At 46.6% G+C, this 23,775-nt stretch overlaps 1 protein-coding gene across 3 annotated transcripts in view; it reads left to right on the top strand.

The window, feature by feature from the left end:
- The window catches only part of TUBGCP4 (tubulin gamma complex component 4), a 54,999-nt gene that overhangs the window by 27,160 nt on the left and 4,064 nt on the right, over nt 1-23,775 (top strand). For all 3 annotated transcript variants that reach the window (XM_075069780.1, XM_032768623.2, XM_032768622.2), the window contains 8 exons: nt 3,590-3,755; nt 5,867-5,991; nt 7,161-7,211; nt 15,175-15,280; nt 16,034-16,141; nt 16,444-16,582; nt 18,598-18,775; nt 20,232-20,366. In XM_075069780.1, the coding sequence (XP_074925881.1) occupies nt 3,590-3,755; nt 5,867-5,991; nt 7,161-7,211; nt 15,175-15,280; nt 16,034-16,141; nt 16,444-16,582; nt 18,598-18,775; nt 20,232-20,366 (1,008 nt within the window). The remainder of the gene's footprint in view (nt 1-3,589; nt 3,756-5,866; nt 5,992-7,160; nt 7,212-15,174; nt 15,281-16,033; nt 16,142-16,443; nt 16,583-18,597; nt 18,776-20,231; nt 20,367-23,775) is intronic.

The following is a 23,775-nucleotide window of genomic DNA, read 5'->3' as shown; positions in this document are numbered from 1 at the left end:
TTTGATCTTGCCTCCCAGTTTTGCCCTGACCCTCCTTTCTCTCTGCCATTATAGCCCACGCTCCCTCTTGTTTCCAATCCATCTCCCAGGTCTCCATATTCCCCACTTACCTGTGGGCTTTGCTCCTCTGTCCCCGTTGAACCTAGTTTAAAGTCCTCCTCACTAGGTTAGCCATCCCTCGATCAGCTGGCAGTGCTCCTACTAATGCAGCCCAATATGCTGTTAGCCTTCTTGGCAACAAGGGGACACTGCTGGCTCATATCCAGATTTTCATCCACTGCAATCCCCAGGTCCTTTTCTGCAGAACTGCTTAGCCAGTCGGTCCCGACCCTGTAGTGGTGCATGAGATGATTCTGTCCTAAGTGCAGGACTCTGCACTTGTCCTTGTTCAATCTCATCAGATTTCTTTTGGCCCAATTCTCCAATTTGTTTAGGTCACTCTGAACCGTATCCCTACCCTCCCGCGTATCTACCTCTCCCCCCAGCTTAGTGACGTCTGCGAACTTACTGAGGCTGCAATCCATCCCATTATCCAGATCATTAATAAAGATATTGAACAAAACCGGCCCTAGGACCAGTCCCCAGGGCACTCCGCTTGATACCGGCTGCCAACTAGACATCGAGCTGTTGATCACTGCCCACTGAGCCTGACAATCTAGCCAGCATTCTATCCACCTTATAGTCCATTCATCCAATCCAGACTTTAACTTGCTGTCAAGAATACTGTCAGAGACCATATCAAAAGCTTTGCTAAAGTCAAGATATCATGTCCATTGCTTTTCCCTTATCTACGGAGCCAATCAGGTTGGTCAAGTATGATTTGCCCTTGGTGAATCCATGTTGACTGTTCCTGATCAACTTCCTCTCCTCCAAGTGCTTCAAAATGGTTTCCTTGAGGACCTGCTCCATGATTTTTCCAGGGACTGAGGTGAGGCTGTGACCGGTCGGTAGTTCCCTGGGTTCTCCTCCTTCTCTTTTTTAAAGATGGGCACTATATTTGCCTTTTTCCAGTCATCTGGGACCTCCCCCAGTCGCCATGAGTTTTCACATATTATGGCCAATGGCTCTGCAATCACATCAGCCAGTTCCCTCAGCACCTTCGGATGCATATTGGACAATAGTTCTTCAGATCTTTGCGATCACTTTTCTTGTACAGCAAAATGATGTTGGACTTTTTCCAGCTAGAGGGTATTTTTGCATTTCCAAGTAAGACTAAACCTTTGAGCAAGGGTTTACCAGAGGTCTTGGCCTTTTGCTCTTATCTCAGTTGTAAGCCTGTCTTTTCCTGGAGCTTTTCCTTTCTTCATTTGATAAACAGTATGCCAAACTTTGCTGATGAGGATGGGGAGTATGCGCTCGTTGGTCTCAAAGTGTTGGTAGCGTGACATTTATATGAGACGCGAACCGTTCAGTGTAGAAATCTTTGGAGACTGTTTCCATCCCTGTTCTGTCAATTACTGCTTTTCTGTCCTTGTTCTTCAGCACCATTATTGTCAACCTGTTCAGCGTCAATTCCCATTTGCATTTTTTGAGGCTTCTGCAATCTTCAGCCGTCTTTAAGAGCCTTTCATTTCAATACTTCTCAAAGTCCTCCTTCAGTTTTCTTATCAGCTTGCAGATGAGGGAGTACTTAAGTTTGTCGCCATCATTTCGCTTCATATTCCTCCCGCTTCTCTAACAAGTTCCTTGTTTCCTCTGAGATTCTTCTCTTTGCTCTTTTTGGTCTTTCTTTCTAGGCTAATTTCATGCATTGCCTTAAATTATCAATTGCAATGAGGACTACAGAAACTTTGCTATCTATGAGGCTCCAGTCTTCTTTGGAAATGTTTGCTTTTGGGATTGCCTTGAATATTTTCGGCTGCAGTCTCTGATTTGCCATCTGTAGCGCTTTCTTTTCCACCTTTTTTGTTGAAGTTGAGCCTCGCTCTGAGCAAGCGATGGTCACCACCGGTGTTGAATGATGGCACTACTGAAATGTCTTGTACGATGCGCCGCTGATCAATCAGAATATAGTCGATCTCGTTCTTATTCTTTGTATTGGGTGCGATCCACGTCCACCTCCTCTTAGCCTTTTTAAACCAGGTATTATCAATGAACATTTCTTTAGTCTTCGCCAGAGTTGCCAAGCGCTCTCCTCATGGATTCCATTCGCTGATGTCATAACTTCCAGTGAACTTTTCGTCATCTTTCCCTTTCCGACCGTGGCATTGAAGTCTCCCTTCACAATTGTATATATGGATTTTTGAGCGAGGGTTTCCTCAAGCTCCTGATAGAATTTTTCCACATCATCATCTTCGCTTGTGCACAAACACTGAATACAGCAAGTAAAGTGTACTGTTATGCAACCTAGCACAGTATGGCTCTTTGTCCTTCTCTAGCAGTTAGACCAGCAAGGTTTGAGTGTGGTACTGAATTCAACGTAATGAACTTGGTCCTTTAGCTCAAATAGTAGAGGCCTCTGTTTTAAGATCCAGCATTCCCAGATTCCATTCAGAGGGCTTGACTGGGGCATTGTTACCAAAGCGTGGTGTGTATGGGGATTGCTTAGAAGCAGTAGCAGAGTCAAAGTTCTAGTTGATCCAGCCACTAGTGGGAGACTAGAGGGGGACCAAACCACACTTAGCGTAGTGTACACACAGATGGACGGACCTAAGAGGGATTTAGCCAAAGACAATTATTTCAGTATATTATACAGGAAGTCTGACAGAATTGGTAAATCTGCATAATCCCGAGGCGGTGAAAGGGCTGTTAAGGAGAATAAAGACTGCAGAGATGCCTAATGATATCTTTTCCTCAGTCTTCACCACAGACATTGAGATTTCTGCCTGAGGGCTACTTTTTTTCAAATAATAAAAATGAGGCACCCTCAGATTGAGGTATCAGCACAGGAGGGAGGTATTAGAAAGAACTGATAAATTAAGAACAAGTCAGCAGGACTGAGCAGTCTTCATCTAAGAGTGCTGGAGGGACTTGAGAACAGAGTGGCTGAACTGTTAACAAAAATATGTAAATACTTCCTGAAATCAGCTATTACATTGGAGAACCAGAGACTAACAATTTAGCTCTTTAAAAATGGTACTGAGGTGATCCTTGGATTATGGACCAATGAACCTTACTCATCAGTACCAAGACAGCTGGTTGAAATACTGATTAGAGAGTTATGAAATATCTAGATTAACATAAGGACAAAGTAGCACTGCTCTGTTAAGGAAAATTATGCATTTCTACTTTACAGAATTTCTGTATGTGTTAACAGAATACTGGATAAAATAGAACGAGTTAATATAGCACTATATTTTCAAAAAAGCCTTTCATATACAACTATCAAGGAAACATATTACTCAGGGGGTGAGAGGCTGCTGGCATAGATTAGAAGCAGGCTAAAATATCACTGGAATCAGTTAGACTTAGCTGTATCTGAATAATGTAGGGTGGATTTGCCTTTTTTCCCACTTTATTTACATTGGTTTTCCTCTCTTGTTTTTCTGTCCGATGCACCTTTCTTTCTGTCTATTCCCCCCAATCCCTCTTTCTGCCTGGCCTTGTGTTACTACTGTTTCCCCATTCATCTCCTTGGGGGTTGTGACAGCGCCTGATTGAGGAGGAGAACATGTTAGCACCATCTCTGAAACAGTTTTCTTTGCGAGTGGAAATGTTACCATCATACATTCCTGTGCGGGTTGCTGAGAAAATCCTCTTTGTGGGAGAATCGGTACAGATGTTTGAGAATCAAAATGTGAACTTGACCAGAAAAGGTAGGAAACAAGTGCCCTGTCAGCTTGTTTACTTGGCTCCTTGCCAGAACTTGGTTGCCCCGTGGTCTTTGTTCATTTTAACTGCAGAGTACTTTTAAAAGAGTTGTGTCATACATCTCTCAATACTATGATCTTTGGTTTGTCTGGACCCAGCTGAGAAGAGTTTTAAATAGTTGGTCCGACCCCAGTGCAAGAACCAGCACTTTCTTTGGACGTACAAGCCATGCTTTGAAGCCATGGAAGTTTGTACTCCCTCCCATTTAGCTCTTAAAGTCGTGGTTATCACAGCAGCCAAGAGTGTGTATTCAGCTATTTCTGGCTGATCTACCCTTCAGTGTTTCATAGAGAAAAGCTTGTCTATATCCAGACCAAAGATCCTGCCAAAAGAATGCCCAAATTCCATCTCATCCAGTTCCCTAGTCGTCTTTCCTTCCCATCCCCAAATCTCACAACTTTCCAGCAGAAGCGACATGGCACAAGTTGGATATAAAGAGGCTTAGAGCAACTATCCGTATCCAATCTCATTAGTGATATAAACTCTGTTCTAGCACCTTATTGTGTAGAAACCAGTTCTATGAGACGAGGCAAGCTCTCAGAGTTGATGTGATGAATGCTTTCCTCTCTGAGACCTGCCACAGAGCTCCATTCAGATTTTCACTCAGCCCTGCTCTCTCAGCTTTGGTGTCGTGCACAGATGCCAATACAGGGACAGCAGTTGGCATGTGTCCATCCCCCACCCTGGACAAACGACTTCATAGCTATTACGACCACATGCAAAAGTTTTTCAGACAATTGTTGGGGAGGCAATAGTTACCCCTGAAACTTTGTAGCACAGTTGACTTTGTGGATGCAGTAAAATCTGTGCACTATCAAAATCAACAGATCCTTTGCTGGCAGACTTCCTGAATGCCTCCTTCCTGCTGCCCCCCACCTCACTTCAGCCTCCCTTAATATTTCCTCTTCACCAGAAGTGGACCCCCATCAAGCATCCTTCCTGGAGAGCCTCCCACCTTTGGCTCAGAGGTCTTTGTGGCGATCCCACTGGGAGTGTACGCTGCCACACCCCCTGCATGGTATCTCCCTCGCTTATGCCCCTCTGTTCCATCTGAACTATTCCTCAGCCAGTGAGTCAGCTGACACACACACTAGTTTGCCAGCACAAGAGTGTTTGCCACTAGCAGGTACAGTAATAGGTGGCGTGGAGCTGGTAGCTGAGAGGTGGTGAGGAGTGCAGCTACCACCTCTCCCTCAACCCCATCCAGCAGTCCATCCATAGATCACCGCCTGGTATTCCTGCTCTGATGATCCACCTGCTGTTCATCAGAGTGAATACTAGCTGGTGAACCATCAGTGTCTCGCCAGCTGAGGTGTGGTGCAGCTGAAGCAGGGGGTTTATTACTGGTGGGGCAGGGCACGTTCGAGAGTATGGGTGGGGGAGAAGGGGTGGTAGGATCAGAGTCCATTCCTAGGTAAGGGAGATTCTGTGGGGGGCCATTCCAAAAGAGGGTATGGTGTGGTGGGAGGATCAGAATGGGACTTGCGGCCAGCAAACTAAGGAGGTTTGCCAGCTGAGGCAGTTGTCACAGCTGTGCCGGCCAAGATCAGCCTGCATCTGGTTTTGGGTCGGGGGGTGCAATGTAGACACAAAGGCAAACCTTAGACCAGGTGAGGGTGACTAGTGAGAATGCACTTGATTGTTGGTGCTTCATTCAGTGTTCTTGTGTAGACAAGGCCAAAGACAGTAAGAGAGGGGTTTGGTTTTTAGTTTAGTTGGTCAAAAAATCTGATCTGAGTCCTGGATTGGGATGGAACTAGCAGGAAACGTCATTGCTTGCAGAGTGACAGATGCTTTCCTATTGTGACAGGCAGCTCTGTAGGCTGTCTGGAAATATTCCATTTACCAGATGGCCTAGAGCTATAGGTAAGTAGTATTTATTGTCCAATGAGTAAGTGACTTTGGGCATGAAGGGCTGGCACAATGTTCCTAGCAATCCACACATACAGCCTTCCCAGGCAAAGGCTGCTGAACAGATGTTAATAGCTTACCTGGAAAGTGTCTTGCTTTTTCGTGCTGTTTTACTTCATTTCAGATGCTCTTTTTTTCTGGGTAGGCTCCATCCTGAAGAACCAGGAAGACACTTTTGCTGCAGAGCTACACCGCCTCAAGCAGCAGCCACTCTTTAGTCTGGTGGACTTTGAGGCTGTGGTTGACTGGATTCGGAGCACCGTTGCTGAGGTAATCCAACGTCGGGGGTCCTGGATCCACAACTCCTACCAGGGGCTTAAACACCTTGGAACCCTGTGCCTCTCCCTTTGCAGCTTAGAAATACCACATGGACCAAGTCTTTTGGGAGGGAATGTGCTTGAGGGAATCCTGACTAGACCCCAAGGATAGCTAGGGACAGAAGCATGAGCCTCTGGAGAGCTCCTTGGTTCTAGAAGACAGGGTGTGTCAGAACCTGCAGAGCAAGTGAGCTGCTGGGGAAGGTGGGACACACCAGAGCTCATGAGGGGAACAGGCATGGAAGGACCAGGCAGTGGAGCTGGAGACTTTACAGGGTTCCTGAGCTTCATGTTGCGTCAATTTTTAGTGAGACAAGGAAATTAACGGACAACTATTGCTTATTTGCTGTGAGAGGAAAAAAAGCGTTAATGTGTCCACAGACATCAAAGGTTTTTGACTTCTAAAATTGTACTGAGAGAGACGAGAGAATGCTGGAGGATGTTTGTTTGAATGTAGATTATGATACTGTACTCATTTATTTACAAGATTATATTAAAAGTGAGTATTTGAACATTTACCTACCCTCCTTTATTTTTTCATTTCCATACTTTTAAATACTTAGTTAAAATATACATATCAAGGAGAGTTAAAGTCCAAAACACCCTAAGAAGCAACTTTATTGAAGTTTTGTCTGTTAATTATAAAACTTGTCAACCGAGCCCATATCAATGGGAACCTCAAAGGAATAATGTTAGTCCTGCCCATTTACCCAAGCCATCCCCCTGAGGGAAGTGAATTGGAATAAAGCATTTCCTGGAAGAAGGGATGGAGTTGGTTTGGTAACAGAGTTTGACTCCATTATAATTTGTTATAATAGCTGCTTGTATTTGACTGATACTTAAGAAATCCTGGTTGCAGTTTACTGCCAGAAGTAATCATGCTGGTGTGAGTTAGAGGGTTCATTAATTAGTAACATGGGCTGCCAGCAAACAGATGCTCCCTCTTCCTATTCTGCCCTAGTATTGGATGGATTCAGTTATATGTAGACTTTTTTTTTTAAACTATGCTCATCATCGTGGTATCCTGAGTGTGGTAGCTAATGTTATGATTGAGTGGGTTCAGTTAAGAATACTGAGTTTGGATTGCTGGATTCCGCTGAGCATGTTCTGGTTTCTCCTTAGCACCTATGGAAGCTGATGGTAGAAGAATCAGATTTACTAGGACAACTAAAGGTAATACAACTCTTTCTCTGAAAAAGCTGAAATTGAGAGATTTTTAAATTAGTTCTTTCCTATCCAATGTCAGCACTCATTTTCTGTGTTTGCCTCCATTGGACAAAGCTGTTCTCCCTTCCTATATCCTAAAAATGGGAGCACATGGCATGATCTTTCAGGGTCTACGACAGAATCAGAGAAATGTAGGGCTGGGAGGGAGCTCAAAGTCATCAAGCCCAGTCCCGTGAACTGAGGCAGGACCGAGTAAACCTAGACCATTCCTGACAGATGGTATTTGTCTAACCCAGGAGTTCTCAAACTTCATTGCACGGTGATCCCCTTCTGACAACAAAAATCACTACATGACCCCAGGAGTGGGGGGCTGAAGCCTGAGCCACCCATCCGAGCCCCATCGCCCTGGCTGGGAGTCCAAAGCTGTAACTCAAAGGCTTCAGGTGTGGGAGGACCTGTAACCTGAGCCCGCCACCCACAGTGGTGGGGCTCAGGCTTCGGCTTTAGTCGTGGGCCACAGCAAGTTTAATGCCAGCCCTCATGACCCCATTAAAACAGGGTCGTGACCCACTTTGGAGTCCCTACCCACAGTTTGAGAACTGCTGGTACCCTGTTCTTAAAAACCTCCAATGATGGGAATTCCACAACTTCCCTTTGAAACCTGTTCCAGAATTTAACTACCATTATGCTTAGAAGGATTTTCCTAATATTTAGCCTAAATCTCCCTTGCTTCAGGTTAAGGCCATTACTACTTGTCCTACCTTCAGTTGACATGAAGAACAATTGATCACCATCCTCTTTATAAGCAGCCCCTCGTGTATTTGAAGACTGCTTCCCACTACACCATATCTTCTTTTCTCAAGACTAAATTTGCCCAGTTTTTTTTAACCTTCTCTCACATCATGGACCGTGAAATCTGGTCTTTTGTGTACTTTTACCCTATGCTATACGGATTTCATGAGGGAAACCAGCGTTTTTCAAATTGGGTTCCTGACCCAAAAGGGAGTTGTAGGGGAGTAACAGGGTTATTTTAGGGCGGGGGGGGGGTTGTTGTATTGCCACTTACTTCTGCACTGCATCAGAGCTGGGCTCCCGGCAATAGTCGCCACTCTCCAGCTGCCCATCTCTGAAGGCAGCACTACACCAGCAGCAGTGCAGAAGTAAGGGTAGCAGTACTGCAACCCTCCCCACCACACCCACACACAAAATAACCTTGCAAACTTCCCACACACACACACTCTTTCTGGGTAAGGACTCTACAATTAGATACCATGAAATTTCAGATTTAAATAACTGAAATATGAAATTTGATTTTTTTAAATCCTATGACTGTGAAATTGACCAAAATGGACTGTGAATTTGACAGGGCTCTATTCACGGATAATGGTTGAAACCTGATCATTTTGTTGCTATCTGCTAGCCTCTCTCCAATTTTTCCACATCTTTCCTAAAGTGTGGCTCCAGAAAGACGGTTACTCACCTTTGTAACTGTTGTTCTTCGAGATGTGTTGCTCATATCCATTCCAGTTAGTGTGCGTGCGCCGGTGCCACGTTCGTGGAAGACTTTTCACCTAGCAACACTCGGTGGGTCGGCAGGGCGCCCCCTGGAGTGGCGCCGCTATGGTGCCGGATATATACCCTGCCGACCCAGCCGCCCTTCAGTTTCCTTCTTGCTGCGTACTCCGACAGTGGGGAAGGAGGGCGGGTGTGGAATGGATATGAGCAACACATCTCGAAGAACAACAGTTACAAAGGTGAGTAACCATCTTTTTTCTTCGAGTGATGCTCATATCCATTCAGTTAGGTGATTCCAAGCCTTATGTAGGCGGTGGGGTCGGATGTGAGATACTGCAAATGCAAAAGCGTGAGCCAGAGGCTGCAGCATCCCTTGACTGTTAAACCAGAGCATAATGCGAAGCAAAGGTATGGACAAGCATGGAGCTGCGAGAGATCTCGTGCGTAGGTACACGAGTCAGCAGGCGGCAGACAAAGTCTGAGCCCTGGTAGAATGCATAGTGATGTGGCTTGGGGAAAGTGAGCCAAATCATAACAAGTGTGGGTGCACGTTATACCAAAATGAGATCTCTGAGAGGAAAACAGGTAGGCTTTTCCTTCGGTCTGCTACCACGACCGAGAGTTGGGCGGTGTAGGAAACGGTTTTGTCCACCAACATAACTGCGAGCGCTGTACAGATGTCCAGAGAGTGCAACTGGTGTCCCCATCGCATTGAGTGTGGAAAACAGGAAAGGCAGATACCACTAGGGAGGAAAGCCGCGTGAGGACGTAACTGCACCTTGCTTTGGGAAAAATAGTGCATGGTGACCACGTAAGAGCCCTCAGCAAGGAACTCGTCTGTCTGATGTATGGCTACGAGGAAAGTGTCTTCAAGACAGGTAAGCAACGAGCAGGATGCTAACGGCTCGAATGGTGGAAGACTAAGTCTGGTTAAAAAATGTTGAGGTCCCAGGTTGGGGCTGGGCGGTGCACCTAAGGATGCAAGCGTCCAAGCCTTTGAGGAACCTCGAAACCATAGCACAGCACGATCACGCAGCTGGGAGGAAGGTAAAGATGGCTGCCAAGTGAACCTCAGCGATGACACCGCTAGGCCTGCTGCTGTAGCCAGAAGGTAGTCCAAAATAGAGGGAGTCGAGACCTCAGCAGAAGTGAGATTAAGCGTTTCGCACCTGTAGAAGAAAGCTTCCACCTGGCAAGGTACGTTAATCAGGTGGAAGGCTCTGCTATTCCGTAGTCACGCAGCAGCCAAACCGTGAGGTGAAGAGACTGCAGGTAAGTGGCGAAGTCTGCCGTGGTCCTGAGGTATGAGGTGTGGGTGGAGTGGCAGGGTAATTGGGTTGGCTATGGACAGGCGAGCAATGTGGCGTATCAGTGCTGCCTGGACCACGCTGGAGTGACCATGGATGATGCGCACCCTGCCCCTGCAAAGTTTGAGCAGGACCCAATGAGCCGGGGGAGCGTGTTGGCCCTTCTATGCCTGAGGACAGCGTCCGAGATCGGTCCCGGGAGAGACCTTGGTAGGAGCAGAACCGCGGACATTTCCTGTTCATGCGGTACAAACAGGTCCATATGTGGGGAAGAACCATATCCGGCAACAAGATGCAGCAAACTGGGCAGGGCGACCATCATGAGACAGGAATAGCTGCGAGTTGAAGCATCAAGGCGTTCCGAATGCCTGGAGAAAGGATGCTACCAGAATTATCGGTGGGCTATGCAAAAGTGCAGAGATGGATGGCCTCCTGACAAAGGAGGAGGGCATGTTTCCAGGTTCTTCATGGAGCACATGGCCGTTGTGCTGGCCGTAACATAGAGTCATCACGGCTGCAGCTGCTGCGGAATCCCTGGCACGCCAGGTGGACTGCCGTCATGCGGATGGAGCAGCATCCCTGCCACATCAGGGAGGGGAGCCACGGTCTAGGGAGTCTAAGGTGCTCGAGGGAATGGTGGCTTCGTGACCATAGGGCCCCTGTCCCGGGTGGAAGTTTGCAGACTTCGGATATCAGTGCCAATCGCCTGAAAACGGGCTGTGGTAGCAGATCAGCTCGCTCGGAGTCCAGGATAGCTCCTTGGAAGTCTACCCCGCGTGGGAACAGAAGAGGATGTCTCATAGTGAGCATCCAGCCTAGACGTGTGAAAGGTCCCGACGATGCCCACATGCGATGACTTGGTCTTGGAGCTCCCCAGATGAGCCAATCGTCCGAATACAGAACGATCTGCGACATCGGTGGAGTGGGGGCGCTAGCGCCGCACTTGGGGAAATGCCTGTGGGGCTGGTGAAAGGCCAAAAAAGAAGACCGGTAACTGGAAGTACGACGGTTGGCTAGAAAGTGGAGGTATCTCCTGTGCAAGGGAAGATGGCTTGTGAAGTAACGTCTCATATCAGGCGGGCATACCAGACTCCAGGATCCAAGGACAGGAATGGTTCCAGGGATAAGACATGCGGAACTTCAACCTTATACGAAGCTGGTTTGAATTCTTGTGGTCTAGGACACGGTCTGAGACCTAGTACGGTTGGGTTAGGGAATAAGGAAGTAACCCTTTGCCCCTCCATCCATCGGCTCTGCACTCTTGTAAGAGGAATTGCGCGAGAGGAGTCCTGAAGAGGACAGGTTGGAACAAAGCGGAGGTGTCCACATGCTCCACCATGTGTAGAAGACAGCGGACTGAAGTTACTGGGACCACGCCAAGAGAAGTAGGAGTGGGATAGCCTGTAACGGTCGCACTCGGGCATGCCTTCGAGATTGCTTTGGCCCGTAGCGATTGCAAAGGACTAGATTTGGCCTCTCGGGTCCTGATGGTCGTGTCAGACCTCAGCGTGCCGTCTGCCAAAGCCTTCTGTGGGTAGGCAAGAGAGTGTGGTGGTGTGTGGGGACCGAGGGCCTGCAGTAGGAGTTGGCGTATGCACGCGAAGAGATCGCATGAGGACCTGTTGTCTTCAGCTTGCCGTCTGGGGTTGATTACGCAAGAGGCCTTTGCTAACACTGGTAGTCGTGAAGGCCGAGATTTCAAACCTGACTCATGAGATGCTCCTATGGTAGAGGTGGAGGGAAGCTCTGGCCTTGTTCCTTCTTCAAGGGGGAGTGAGTCTTGGCGGGAGTCTTGATGGAAGCTCCATAATTGTACTATCGCCATCGAGGTGTTACGGTTAAAAGGGACTAAAGCAGGGCTGATTGATTGCAGCAGGGTTATAAGGCCTGCAGAGCACCTTGCGAGTGAGTAGGGTATCGCCTAGCCCTACGATTTCGGGGCTGGTGCCTGCTGGCCATCCCGTTCCCTGTTCTTAACCAACTGAATGACCAGTGAGCAGGGAGGAGGACGGACAAGCAAGTACTCGAACCCTCCAGAGAGTATCGGCAATCGCCTGGATGGTCCGAATAAACGGGTAGGGCCCCTCTAGTGGGGCAACCGCCGATAGAATATCCACTACCGGGTTCTGTTCCTCCGGGACCTCCTGCACCTGGAGGTCCACATTGAGCGCTACCCTTTATGGAAGGTCCTGATGACCCTTAGGGTGTCGTGGGCACACCAGAATCACGGTCCTGAGCATAAGAGCTGCCCGCGTGGGAAGACAGGTGCGTGACCAGATGGCCATGGAGATGCTGAAAAATCATGGCCAGAGTCTGACTCTACCAGACCTTGCCCAACTTGGCACCTAGGACCGGTACCGGAAGGCGCACCGGTACCTGGAAACGAGATCCGGACCTCCTACTACAGCGGTACCGGGAGGTCGACCGAGATCTCGAGGTCGGGAGCGGTACGGCAGTCACAGCGCCTGTAGCGGTGATGGGAGCCAGAACGGTGCCGAGATTATTGGGTCGGTGAACGGGACACCGACCGGTGCGGCGAGTGCAACCAGTGCTGAGGATGGGAGTGCCGACGCATCCAGGAGGCTTGCCAAGAGACTATTACCTGCACCGGCGGTGCCGGGGGTTCAGACAGCATCTACTCTGTCATGGCAATGAAAATCCTCACCATTGGGGATGCCTCCGGCGTGGAGGGAACAGGAAGCTCGACCACAATGCGTACCAGGGAGCTGTCAGGCACTGGATTCTAATGTCCACGTGGGATAGGTATCGACGGAGCTGACCGTACCAGTGTGTTGGTAGGTCGGTGCCAGGCGATCCGGCTTAGACAAGCTCTCTGTCCGCAGTGCAGATTGCACGGAAGCAGTAGGAGCAGGGAGCTCGACCACGGCCTGCGCCGGGGACCAGTCAGGCACTGGATTCGACGGCCCTTGTGGGACCGGGATCAACAGTGCCGGCGTCGTCGGTGCCTCGGTAGGTGTTGGTGCCGGGCGATCCAACTGAGATGAGCTCTCTGGCTGCGGTGCCGTTGTCACGGAAGCAGCAGAGCAGAGAAGCTCCAACACGGCGCGTGCCGGGAGCAGTTAGGCACGTGTCGACGGCCTTGTGGACCCGGGAATCGACGGTGCCCCGACGCTGTCGAGTGCCGGGCGATCACGATTAGATGACTCTCTGGCTGCGGTGCCCGTAGGCAGGAAGCAGCAGGAGCGAAGCTCACCAAAGCGCATGCCGGGGAGCAGTCAGGCACCGGATGACGTCCCTTGATGGGACCGGGATCGAGGGTGGTAGACTAGCCGGTCGTGGGCAGGAGTCGTTGCGGGCGATCCGACTTAGACGAGCTCACTGGCTGGGTGCAGGGCAACGGAAGCCAGCAGAGGCAGGAAGATCAACCACGGCGCGTGCCGGGACAACACAGGCACCGGATTCGACGCCCTTGTTGGGTACGGGAAATCGACAGTGACCGAAGTTTCAGTGCTGCGGCAGGTGTCGGTGCATGTTATGGAGCATGTGATGCCGACTTAGATGACTCACGCATCGCGGGCCCGGCAACCAGTTGGCACAGAAGCAGCAGGAGCAGGGAGCTCAACCACCGGTGCCCGGGTGGACGGGAGAGCTCATGGCAAGTGCCTCAGAGGAGAACGCTGTCAGCATGGCGGAGGGTCAGGGCTTCCTCACCGCAGAGAGATGGAGCGGTGCGAGATCGACTGTCGGTGCCGGCAAGGCCGTGCCAGCGGGTCGGTGCAAGAGGCTTCTGCCGCCAGTAGCCGCGCTTGCGAAGGTGAGGGAAATGAAAGTGCCCTCCATGTTGTTTGCTTAAACGCCGTGCAAATGGGGCACCTTATCGCGAAATGCAATCCCCCGAGGCACCGTAAAACAGGAGGCGTTGTGAATCTCCTGTCAGCATGGCGGAGGCCAGCCAAGCACGGACCGAGAACCGGGTGAGCCAGGCATAGGCTCCGGCACCGGTTGCAGGAAAGGGGCACTCCCCGAACCCCGCTAACTATATTAAACTAACTATTGAAGAAAAACGTATACAGAAGATTATAACTCTAATACACAAGAACTACGAGTAGCTAGGGAAGCGGAGGTCAGCTAAGCTGCGCTCCACTGTTCCAACGACCGACACGGGCGGTAAGAAGGAATTGAAGGGTGGCTGGGTCGGCAGGGGTATATATCCGGCACCATAGTGGCGCCACTCCAGGGGGCGCCCTGCTGACCCACTGAGTGTTGCTAGGGTAAAAGTCTTCCGACGAACGTGCACGCGGCGCGCGCACACCTAACTGGAATGGATATGAGCAATCACTCGAAGAACTGGACACGCTGCTCCAGGTGAGGCCTCACCAGGGCTGAGAAGAGCAGGACAATTATCTCCCATGTTTCACATACAACACTCCCGTTAATACACCCCAGAATATCAGCCTTTTTCACAGCTGCATCACATTGATGATTCATATTCAGTTTGATGCATTATAACCTGATTCTTTTTAGCAATACTACCACCTAGCCAGTTATTCTCCATTTCATAGTTGTGCATTTGATTTTTCCTTCGCACTTGTCTCTATTGAATTTCATTTTGTTAATTTGAGACAATTGTCTCATTTGTCATTGATTTGTAATCCTGTCCTCCAAAGTGTCTCCACTCCCTCCCAGGTTGGTGTCATCAGCACCTTTTATAACCCCACACTCCACTCCATTATCCAAGTCATTAATGAAAATATGGAAGAGTTCCAGAACCAGGACTGAACCCTGTGGAACCCCAGTAGATATGTCCTTCCAGTTTGACAGCAAACTATTGATAACTACTTTAAGTATGGTCTTTCAACCAGTTGCGCACTCACCTTAAAGTAATTTTTTCCAGACCACATTTCCGTATAAGTCATTCTCTAGGATTCATCCATGTGTGTGTTTTGCAATCTGCATCTTGGAGAGATGGCAAGACACCACAGACCTTTGGGACATAAGATGGATTCTTCCCAAAACCAGAAATCCTGCTCTGGAGATTCAGGTTGTACAGCTGCTCTTGAAAATGGTACAAACTGCAGTCTGTCCAGTAACGAAAGCAGATACTATAAACCAGGAAAGGTAAGTGGGGATTTTATAATTTCTGTTCAGTTCTTTAGAGTTTTGAATTTAAATGTTTTTCTTCACAGATTATTAAGGATTTTTATCTATTGGGGAGAGGAGAATTGTTCCAGGCCTTCATAGACACTGCACAGCACATGTTAAAAACCCCACCCACAGCTGTAACTGAACATGGTGAGTAATCATCATTCAGTTGCCAAGACCTGCTCACTCTGCCCCCTGTGGCAAGAGGACAGCGAGCCCTGCCCAGCACAGCAAGTGTGAGACTCGTTCAATTGTGTGCTAGTGCTTGTGCTCAAGCGTGAGACTCGAGCAATCACCAAGGATGAACCTGTATTTTCCCACTGCAGCATGCAGCTGTCTTAACATTGCTCTGGATAGTATCCATGACATCAGAGCTAAGCAGATGTAGGTGGCAGTGTGCTGAAGAGAACAATCCTGCACTGTCCAAGGAATAAGATCAGCTAAATGGGATCTAAGGACTTTTCCTTCTCTTATATTGGTCATTTACCAAACAATTGCCTAGTCATTTGGTAAATTACTTTGCAAACACAAGCAGATCATTTCTTTGGATTAGTGCATAGGGAGAGAGAAGCTGCCATCTTGGCATATAGAAGCACCCCCTTTACTACTTAGAGATGATGACATGCAGTTGCTGAACTAGAATGTAGAATGTCATACAGACTGGCCATCCCTTCGTGACTCTGTCAAGTATCCCATGTGGTAGGGTAGGTCAGTGTTCCAGAGCTGAGGCAGGAAATCATTGAGAGGGATGGGAACTAGTTGCAATTTAGAATATTGCCTTTGAGTCCCAGCATGAGCTACTAAGGACTGAGTAGAATTCTCAGCTTCTGGCCCCGTAGCAACTCTGTGGTTGTCAGTTGTACCTTGATGCTCTCTTTGACATTCATGTTCTTTCCCTATCAGATGTCAATGTTGCATTCCAGCAATCTGCTCACAAGGTGTTGCTAGATGATGATAACCTCCTTCCTTTGCTCCACCTTACCATTGAGTATCATGGAAAGGAGTATAAAGGTATTGACTTGTGCCTGCTTGCTAAGGGTGGGGATAGTGGTGCTGGCCTGCTTCAGTCTTTCTATTCATACTTCAGACTTTTAGGATTAAGAAATCTTAACTGTGTAAGCTCCCTCTCCTCTTTTGCCTTCATGACTCAGAAGTTTCTCCTCCTTCCCCCACACCACATTGTACCTTTGGATGCCCTGCCGCTGCTGCCTCTCCTCATTCAGTCCTTCCCTCCTTTGTTTGTTTTCAGATTTGTCTCCCCCCACTAAAAATCTATACATGGGTTATAGTTCAGCAACTCCATTCTTTTCCAGATGCTTCTCAAGCTCGTGAAGGGCCTTCCCGGGAGTTATCTCCCCGTGAAGCCCCAACGTCTGGTTGGGCAGCTCTGGGACTCTCTTATAAAGTGCAGTGGCCATTGCACATCCTCTTCACTCCTGCTGTCTTGGAGAAGTGAGTACCCGATCCTTGTCTGTTCATGTAGGCATCCCACCTCTGAAGTTACAGGCATGCTGTGATTCTCTATCCTTCACGCTGAATGAAGGAAAAAAGCTTCATTGCCTTTGTCTGCTCTCCAAATTATTTGTTATAACTTACTTACATTATGGCCACTTGTTGCTGATGTCATGGCGAGTGCGGTAAGGTACTGCTAGATTTGCTTCTCCCTCAAAAATGTGTCCATCTACAGCTCTACTCCTTCCTCCTCATGGTGAAACTCCTGCAGAGCACTAACAGAAAACCCCTGTAGCTTGATAGGTGTATCAATTGGTTGATAAAGGTTCAGTCTCCTGAGTGGCTACAGCATCAAGGTTATTCCCAGTATCATTAGAATGCGAGACCTGAGGCGCACATGAGAAACTATTGCAATTTATCACAAATCCCTTTATTATAAATCCACTAAGCAGCTAAATAGTCCCACAAACACTGAAATACAACAGCAGGTTGAGTGAAGTGTTTAACCCTGTAACTGGCATCAGATCTCCTGCTGGGGAACCCTAGAGTGTCAGTCGTGATCTCCTCCTTCTCCTCCTCCTCATCTTCATTGTCATCACCACCACCAGTGGGTCTTGTTTTGGCATCTCCCAAGGCACACAGGCTGAGATACAGCTTTTATAATGTGTAACGTTGATGCCCACTTGGGTTCATATACATTTGAGGGTTTCATCTATATTTTATCTGTTTCTATACCCCATTAAATTTGGGATGCCCCATTTTCCATAGGTTAACTTTTTAGTTCCTTTTCTACCCATTAACATTTACATTACTCAATCACTATAACAACTTGTGGTTAGCACTTTACTGACATCTTATGTCTGCAAAAATCCCTCAAATACTCTAACTGGCAAATGGCAATATATATTTCCTAAATATCAGCAGTTAACACTGCTGTTCCTGTGAGTGTTTCATCTTGTGACAAGGTAACTCAGGGGTAAAGCTGCATTTTAGTCACTGGTATTTTTAGTAAAAGTCACGGACAGTAAACAAAAATTCACATTCCTTGACCTGTCCATGACTCTTACTAAAAATACCAGTGAATAAAACTGGGGGGGGGGGCTTCCTGGGGGCCCCATGGGTGCTGGGAAAGGGGGGGCAGTGGCACGTGGCCTGGGACCCCCCGCTGGTGCTGGAGCGGAGTGGTTGGCGGGGATGGCAGGCTCCCTACCTAGATCCGTGCCTCTCTCCCCCTCTCTCCCCCCCAGCAGCAGAGTTTGGGTGTGGGAAGGGGCAGGGGATGGGGTGAAGAGGGCTCTGGGTGGTGCTTACCTGGGGGGCTCCCCAGAGATGGTGACATCCCCCTTACTCAGGTGGAGGCACTGCCCTAGCAGCTCCCATTGACCAGGAACTGCAGCCAATAGGAGCTGTGAAGCCAGTGCCACACCTCTGCCTAGCAGCTGAGTGAGGGGGATGTTGCCAAGTCCGGGGAACCCCCCAGGTAAGTGCCACCCAGAGCCCTCCTCACCCCATCCTGTGCCCCCACCCACCCCCAAACTCTGCTGCAGGAGGGTGTGTGGGGGGAGCAGTGGCTTGAGACTGCCCCAGCAGTGACTGGTGCATCTAATGCAGGGGCTGCCCCTGAGCCAGGCACACTGGCCTCTGCAGAGATCACAGAATCTGTGACAAACCTGCAGCCTTACTCATCGGTTAGCTACTCATGTCAATCTATTTCTAAGCCTGAGGCCTTGTTTGACTAAGCTAAATATGTTGCAGGCTTACATTTCACCTCTGTATCCTGGATGCACCTGATTTTTTTTTATTATTATTGGCTACAGCCTGAGTTCAGTACCATTAAGGACAAAAAACATTTCTATTTACAGGGCTGGGCCGTGCCCCCACCTATTCTGCATGTTGCTGTTCAGCTCTCCTCCTTTTTGTCTCATGTCCATGTTCCAGCCTTTGTCGGGTGTGGGACTTGGGCTCCAAGAAAGCCTCTCTTTTTCTTGAATGGTTGATATTTGTCTTGGCTGCAGATACAACGTTGTATTCAAATACCTGCTGAGTGTGCGGCGGGTCCAGGCTGAGCTGCAGCACTGCTGGGCTCTCCAGATGCAGCGCAAGCACCTGAAGTCCAACAGAACTGATGCCATCAAGTGGCGTCTGAGGGATCACATGGCCTTCCTTGTGGATAATCTTCAGTACTATCTGCAGGTCGGGGTGCAGAAGAGGATGTGGTGTGCCATTTAGGCAGATAAACAGGAAGAAGGAAATGAAGGGGAGGCACTGAGCAGGCGTCTAAATCTTCTACAGCAAGACTTAGATTATACCACACACTATCTTTTCCTGGGGAGTTTGCCTGCAGTTTGTAGGGAGAATGGTGGAGTGGACAGGGCGAACAAAGACTTAAAAGTGCAAAGCAAGAGCTATTAATTACTGAGCTGAGGGACCAGGGACCATCTTAAAGATTGTGGTCTCGTGAGCCAGCAGAGCAGTAAGTGAAAGCTGTACAGGAATTCCAGCTTTCCAGTGATACCTAGTGTTCATAGGTGGTGTCTGATACCATCCTGCCTTTCTCGCCTTCAAATTCAGCCACAGCGAGTTCAGTGGTTGCTGTTTTGAGCATTGTTAGAAACAATGCTGTAAATCTAGTTTTCAGTCTGTGGTCCATGAACCTCTGGGGTCCGCAGACTGTGTCTGAGGGGTCTGCAGAAGTGTCTTTACCATAGAACAGTGATTTTCAACCTCTCTGTGGACCCACAGACTATGTTTAAGTTTTCCAAAAGGTTCTGCACCTCAATTTGAAATTTTTAAGGGGACTGCAAAAGATAAAAGGTTGAAAACCACTGCTCTAAACATCTGAGCTTGAAACAGAAGTTAAATTTTTACCCTTTGAAAACTGCAAGTTGCAAGGATTTTTGTGAGGTTATTGGCACTGTGCAAAGAAAGCAGAAGCATGAGAGGTGAACAAGACAATGATAGTAGCAAACTGATTCTGAAGTGCAAAAAACTTTATTTGTGGAATATTAACTATATAAAAAGTGTCACAAACCTTAAAAGAAAATGATTATTAAATTCTCCCTTCAAGTGATAGTTAAACTGAAAAAATATTTAATTTCCCCAAGCTTGTAGCTGATATTTTCTCCAATTAGCTTAATTGGGCAGTCTCAGTGCCTCTTGCATGTGAACACAGGGACTAATGACAACAGTACGGGATGCAGGTTGGCTTCCAGAATTTGGGTGAGAGCTACAAAGGGCCAAATTAACTTTTTGTGAAATTCTTTAAATGTTACATAATTAACTAAAAGATTGAAAAAAATAAATTGCTAACCCTGCTTTAGAATCCAATATTTCATGGTTTGCCAGTAGGAAAAAAGTAGGTGAGAATTTAATTAAATATTTAACAGTTTGAAAGGTGAGAGAACTTTAAACTGGTTTTTAGAAATTTTGGGGCAGGGAGGATTAGGGGGAGGGCAGAAAATGGTCCATTTTTGACAAGCTCTACCAGTAAATCACAGATCCTAGATTAAGGTTCAGACTGGTCTGAAGTATGGCACTCCTGAGATTTTTCCAGCTCTTCAGGCAGGTTGAGGAGGCTAGGTAGGGATGGAATTGCTCCCAGCAGGTAAGGAAGAGTGGTACTAATGAGATTTCTGTACCTGCCTATCAGGTGGATGTGCTGGAGTCTCAGTTCTCACAGCTTCTGCTACAGATAAACTCCACTCGGGATTTCGAGAGCATCCGATTGGCTCATGATCACTTCTTAAGTAACCTGTTGGCTCAATCCTTCATCCTGCTCAAACCTGTAAGTAGATTTTGCTCTCTGGTTCTTTTCCACAAGATACCCTAGGGGTTTTATATTCCATTGTGAATAGATTTGATATACCAATAACATTTCCCATATTCATATAGAGAAGGTCAGAAGGGACCACTGTGATCATCTGTGACCTCCTGCATAACTAATTCTTGTTTGAACTGAAGCATCTCTTTTAGAAAAACATCCAATTTTGATTTAAAAACTTCCAGGGATGGAGAAGCCACCACAATCCTTGATATGTTGTTCTAGTGGTCAATGATCCTGACTGTTAAGTTACCTTATTTCTAGTCTGAATTTATCTAGCTTCAGCTTCCTGCAACTGGATCTTGTTGTACCTCTGTCTGCTAGACTGAAGAGGCCATTATCAAAGTTTTGTTCTCCTGTATACTTAGCCTGTAATCAAGTCGCCCCCTAACCTTCTGTTTGAGGAGCTAAATAGATTGACAAATTGGAGAGGGTGCAGAGATGAGCCATTAAAAAAGGTTAAAGGATTGAAAAATATGCCTTATAGTGAAAGACTGAAGGAGCTCAATCTCCTTGAATTATAGACACCAGTACTGGGCACAGTATTCCAGCAGCTGTTGCACTAGTGCCAAACACAAGGGTAACATAATCTCTCTACTCCTATTCAATATTCCCATTTATTTATTCAGTGATTGTATTAGCTGTTTTCGTCCCAGTGTCGCACAGAGCGCTCGTGTTCAGCTGCTTATCCAAGATGCTCCCCAAATCTTTTTCAGAATCACAGCTTCCCAGGGTAGAGTCTCCCATCATGTAAATAGGGTCTATGTTCTTTGTTCCTAGATGTCTACATCTGCATTTCATCATATTGAAATGCTTATTATTTGCTTGCATCCAGCTTACCAAGATGTTCAGATCACTGTCAGTGATCTGTCCTCTTCCTTACTTACCACTTCCCCAGTCTTTATCATCTACAAACTTTCAGTTTTTCTTTTAGGACAATCATTCATAAAATTTTTAAACAGGGTAGGGCTAAGAACTGATTCCTGCAGAGCTCCACTGGAAACACATCTGCTCGATTTATTATTCCCTGTTCAGTTACATTCTAAGACCTTGCAGTTAACCAGTTTTTAATCCATTTAATGTGTGCAGTGTTGATTTGTATCTTTAGGTTTTTAATCAAAATGTTGTGTAGTACCAAGTCAAATGCCTTACAGAAGTAAAAGGTCATAGTGCTGATATAATCTACTTAAATCAACCAAACCTGTTATCTCAAAAAACATACCCAATTAGTTTGACAGGATCTGTTTCCCATGAACCCATGTTTATTGGCACTAATTATATTACCCTCTTCATTATTTTTATTAACGGAGTTCCATAACAACCATTCCATTATTTTGACCAGGATCAATATCAAGTCATCCCATTTACTCTTTATAAATACTGGCTCATTTACTTTCTTCCAGTCCTGTGGAACCTCGCCAGTGTTCCAAGACTTAATGAAAATCAAAATTAATGGTCCAGAGAGCTCCTCAGCCCTCTTAACTTGCAATTATGTGTGTTTTATAATCTGGACCTATTTATTTAAAAATGACTTACTTAAAGCAGATAATATACTCCTGAGTTACTGTTAGAATGGACAGGATTTCATCACCATATATGATTACATCATCTGGCTTTTTCTCAAATATGGAACAAATATCGATATTGAACACTTCTTTTTCTTCAGGGACAATTCTACCATGTCCATCTAGTAATGGACCAAAAGACCATTTAGGATTTTTTGTCCTCCTTAATATACTTTTAGGTTCCTTTTTATTGTCCTTAACGCTGCTGGCCATATAGTTCTTCTTGTGTTCTTTTGTTTCCCTTACCAATTTTCTACAATTCCTAGCTTCTACTTCATATTCATTTCTATCAACTTCCCCTTTTTTCCATTTGTAATTTATCACTGCTTTCACTTCCCTTCTAAGCCATGTTTTTGGTGGTCTTTTTTTTCTCAATTGTGGGTTTGGGGGCATCTAGTAAAGTTCAGCTTATTCCCCCTTTTTTGTGCAAATTCTCTCAGCTGATGTGTCTCATAATTGTACCCAGGTTTGTGAAACTGGCTCTCTTAAAGTGCCAAGTTATATATTACTGGTTTGGACTTCATTTATTATGTGCAAATAGTATGAGCAAGTTGTCATTTGCACTTATGTAACCACTAAATTTTATCAGTTCCTCTGTCAACATGAGGTCTAATAGAGAATTCTCCTGTGCTGGGTGCATCATTGCATGAGATAGAAAATTGTCATCTGTAATTTTTAGGAATGTAAAGGACATTTTAATACTGGTAGCATGAGACTTCCATCCTGCTGCTCAGATGGAAGTCCCAGCTAGGGTCATCCTGCTCCTTAATGCAATGTGGTGGTCTGCATCATATACCTACTAATACCCCATCTTATGTTTTATTTGTAAGCATTCAATATCATTGGCTTCAGTGACCTCGAAACAGGTGTTTCCATTTTTGACAGTGTGCCCTCTCCCCTACACTGTCCTTCCTAAATAGTGATTTTAACATTCCCATCACACAAGTCTACTTGGTTTCAGTAATACTACATAGGTCTAATTTATGCTCATAAATGAACAATTCCAATTCCTCTTATTACCCAGGCTGCTAGCAATGGACAGTGCAAGTACATTTCCTAGTATCTTGTATAGTCCAGTTTTAACCTCTACAATGATAGGGCCCCCATTACTTCCTTTCTGAGAGTATAAAAACATAAGATATTATGTAATATCCCAGCTGTGATCACCCCAAAGCCCCATATAGGGAAACTGGCACCTTATTTCTTAGGACCTGTTGCTTCCTTGTATGTAGCCCAAAATTGTAATAGCCTGTTTTGCTGCTGTGTTTTATTTCACACACTTATATTATGGTATTCTAGGTTTCTCCCTGGCTTTGAGTATCTTGGTTTGATTGTATTTCAGTAGAGATATTAGCTGCTTTTCCCCCACAGCATTTATAGCCAGATAGGACCTTAGATCATCTACCTTAACCTCTGATATATATTGGAAGCCACAGTTTCACCCAGTTACCCTTCATTGAGCCTGCTAACTTATTTGACTAAAGCAAGTTTTCCAGAAAAGCATCAGGCTGGATCTAAAGACAGCAGGAGAATGACAATCATTGTTTAAAAAAAATTGTGCCTTCCTCCCAAGCTGAATTCTACAAAACTGGGTGATGGGGCAACAGAATGGCAGATGAAATTCAATGTTGATAAATGCAAAGTAACACACATTGGAAAACATAATCCCAACTGTACATTGTGATGGGGCAAGGCCAGATGGCTACAGTAAAGTACTGAGAAACAGGTGTGTTAGCCCCAGGCTAAACAAATCCCTAGGACCATGGTAACCAAATGGCAGTTGCTCCAGGTTAATCAAGGCACCTGGA

The sequence above is a fragment of the Chelonoidis abingdonii genome, chromosome 9, assembly GCF_003597395.2.
Source record: "Chelonoidis abingdonii isolate Lonesome George chromosome 9, CheloAbing_2.0, whole genome shotgun sequence".
NCBI classification, from domain to species: domain Eukaryota; kingdom Metazoa; phylum Chordata; order Testudines; family Testudinidae; genus Chelonoidis; species Chelonoidis abingdonii.
Note: the sequence above shows the minus strand (reverse complement) of the source record. Positions and strands in the feature narration are given on the sequence as shown.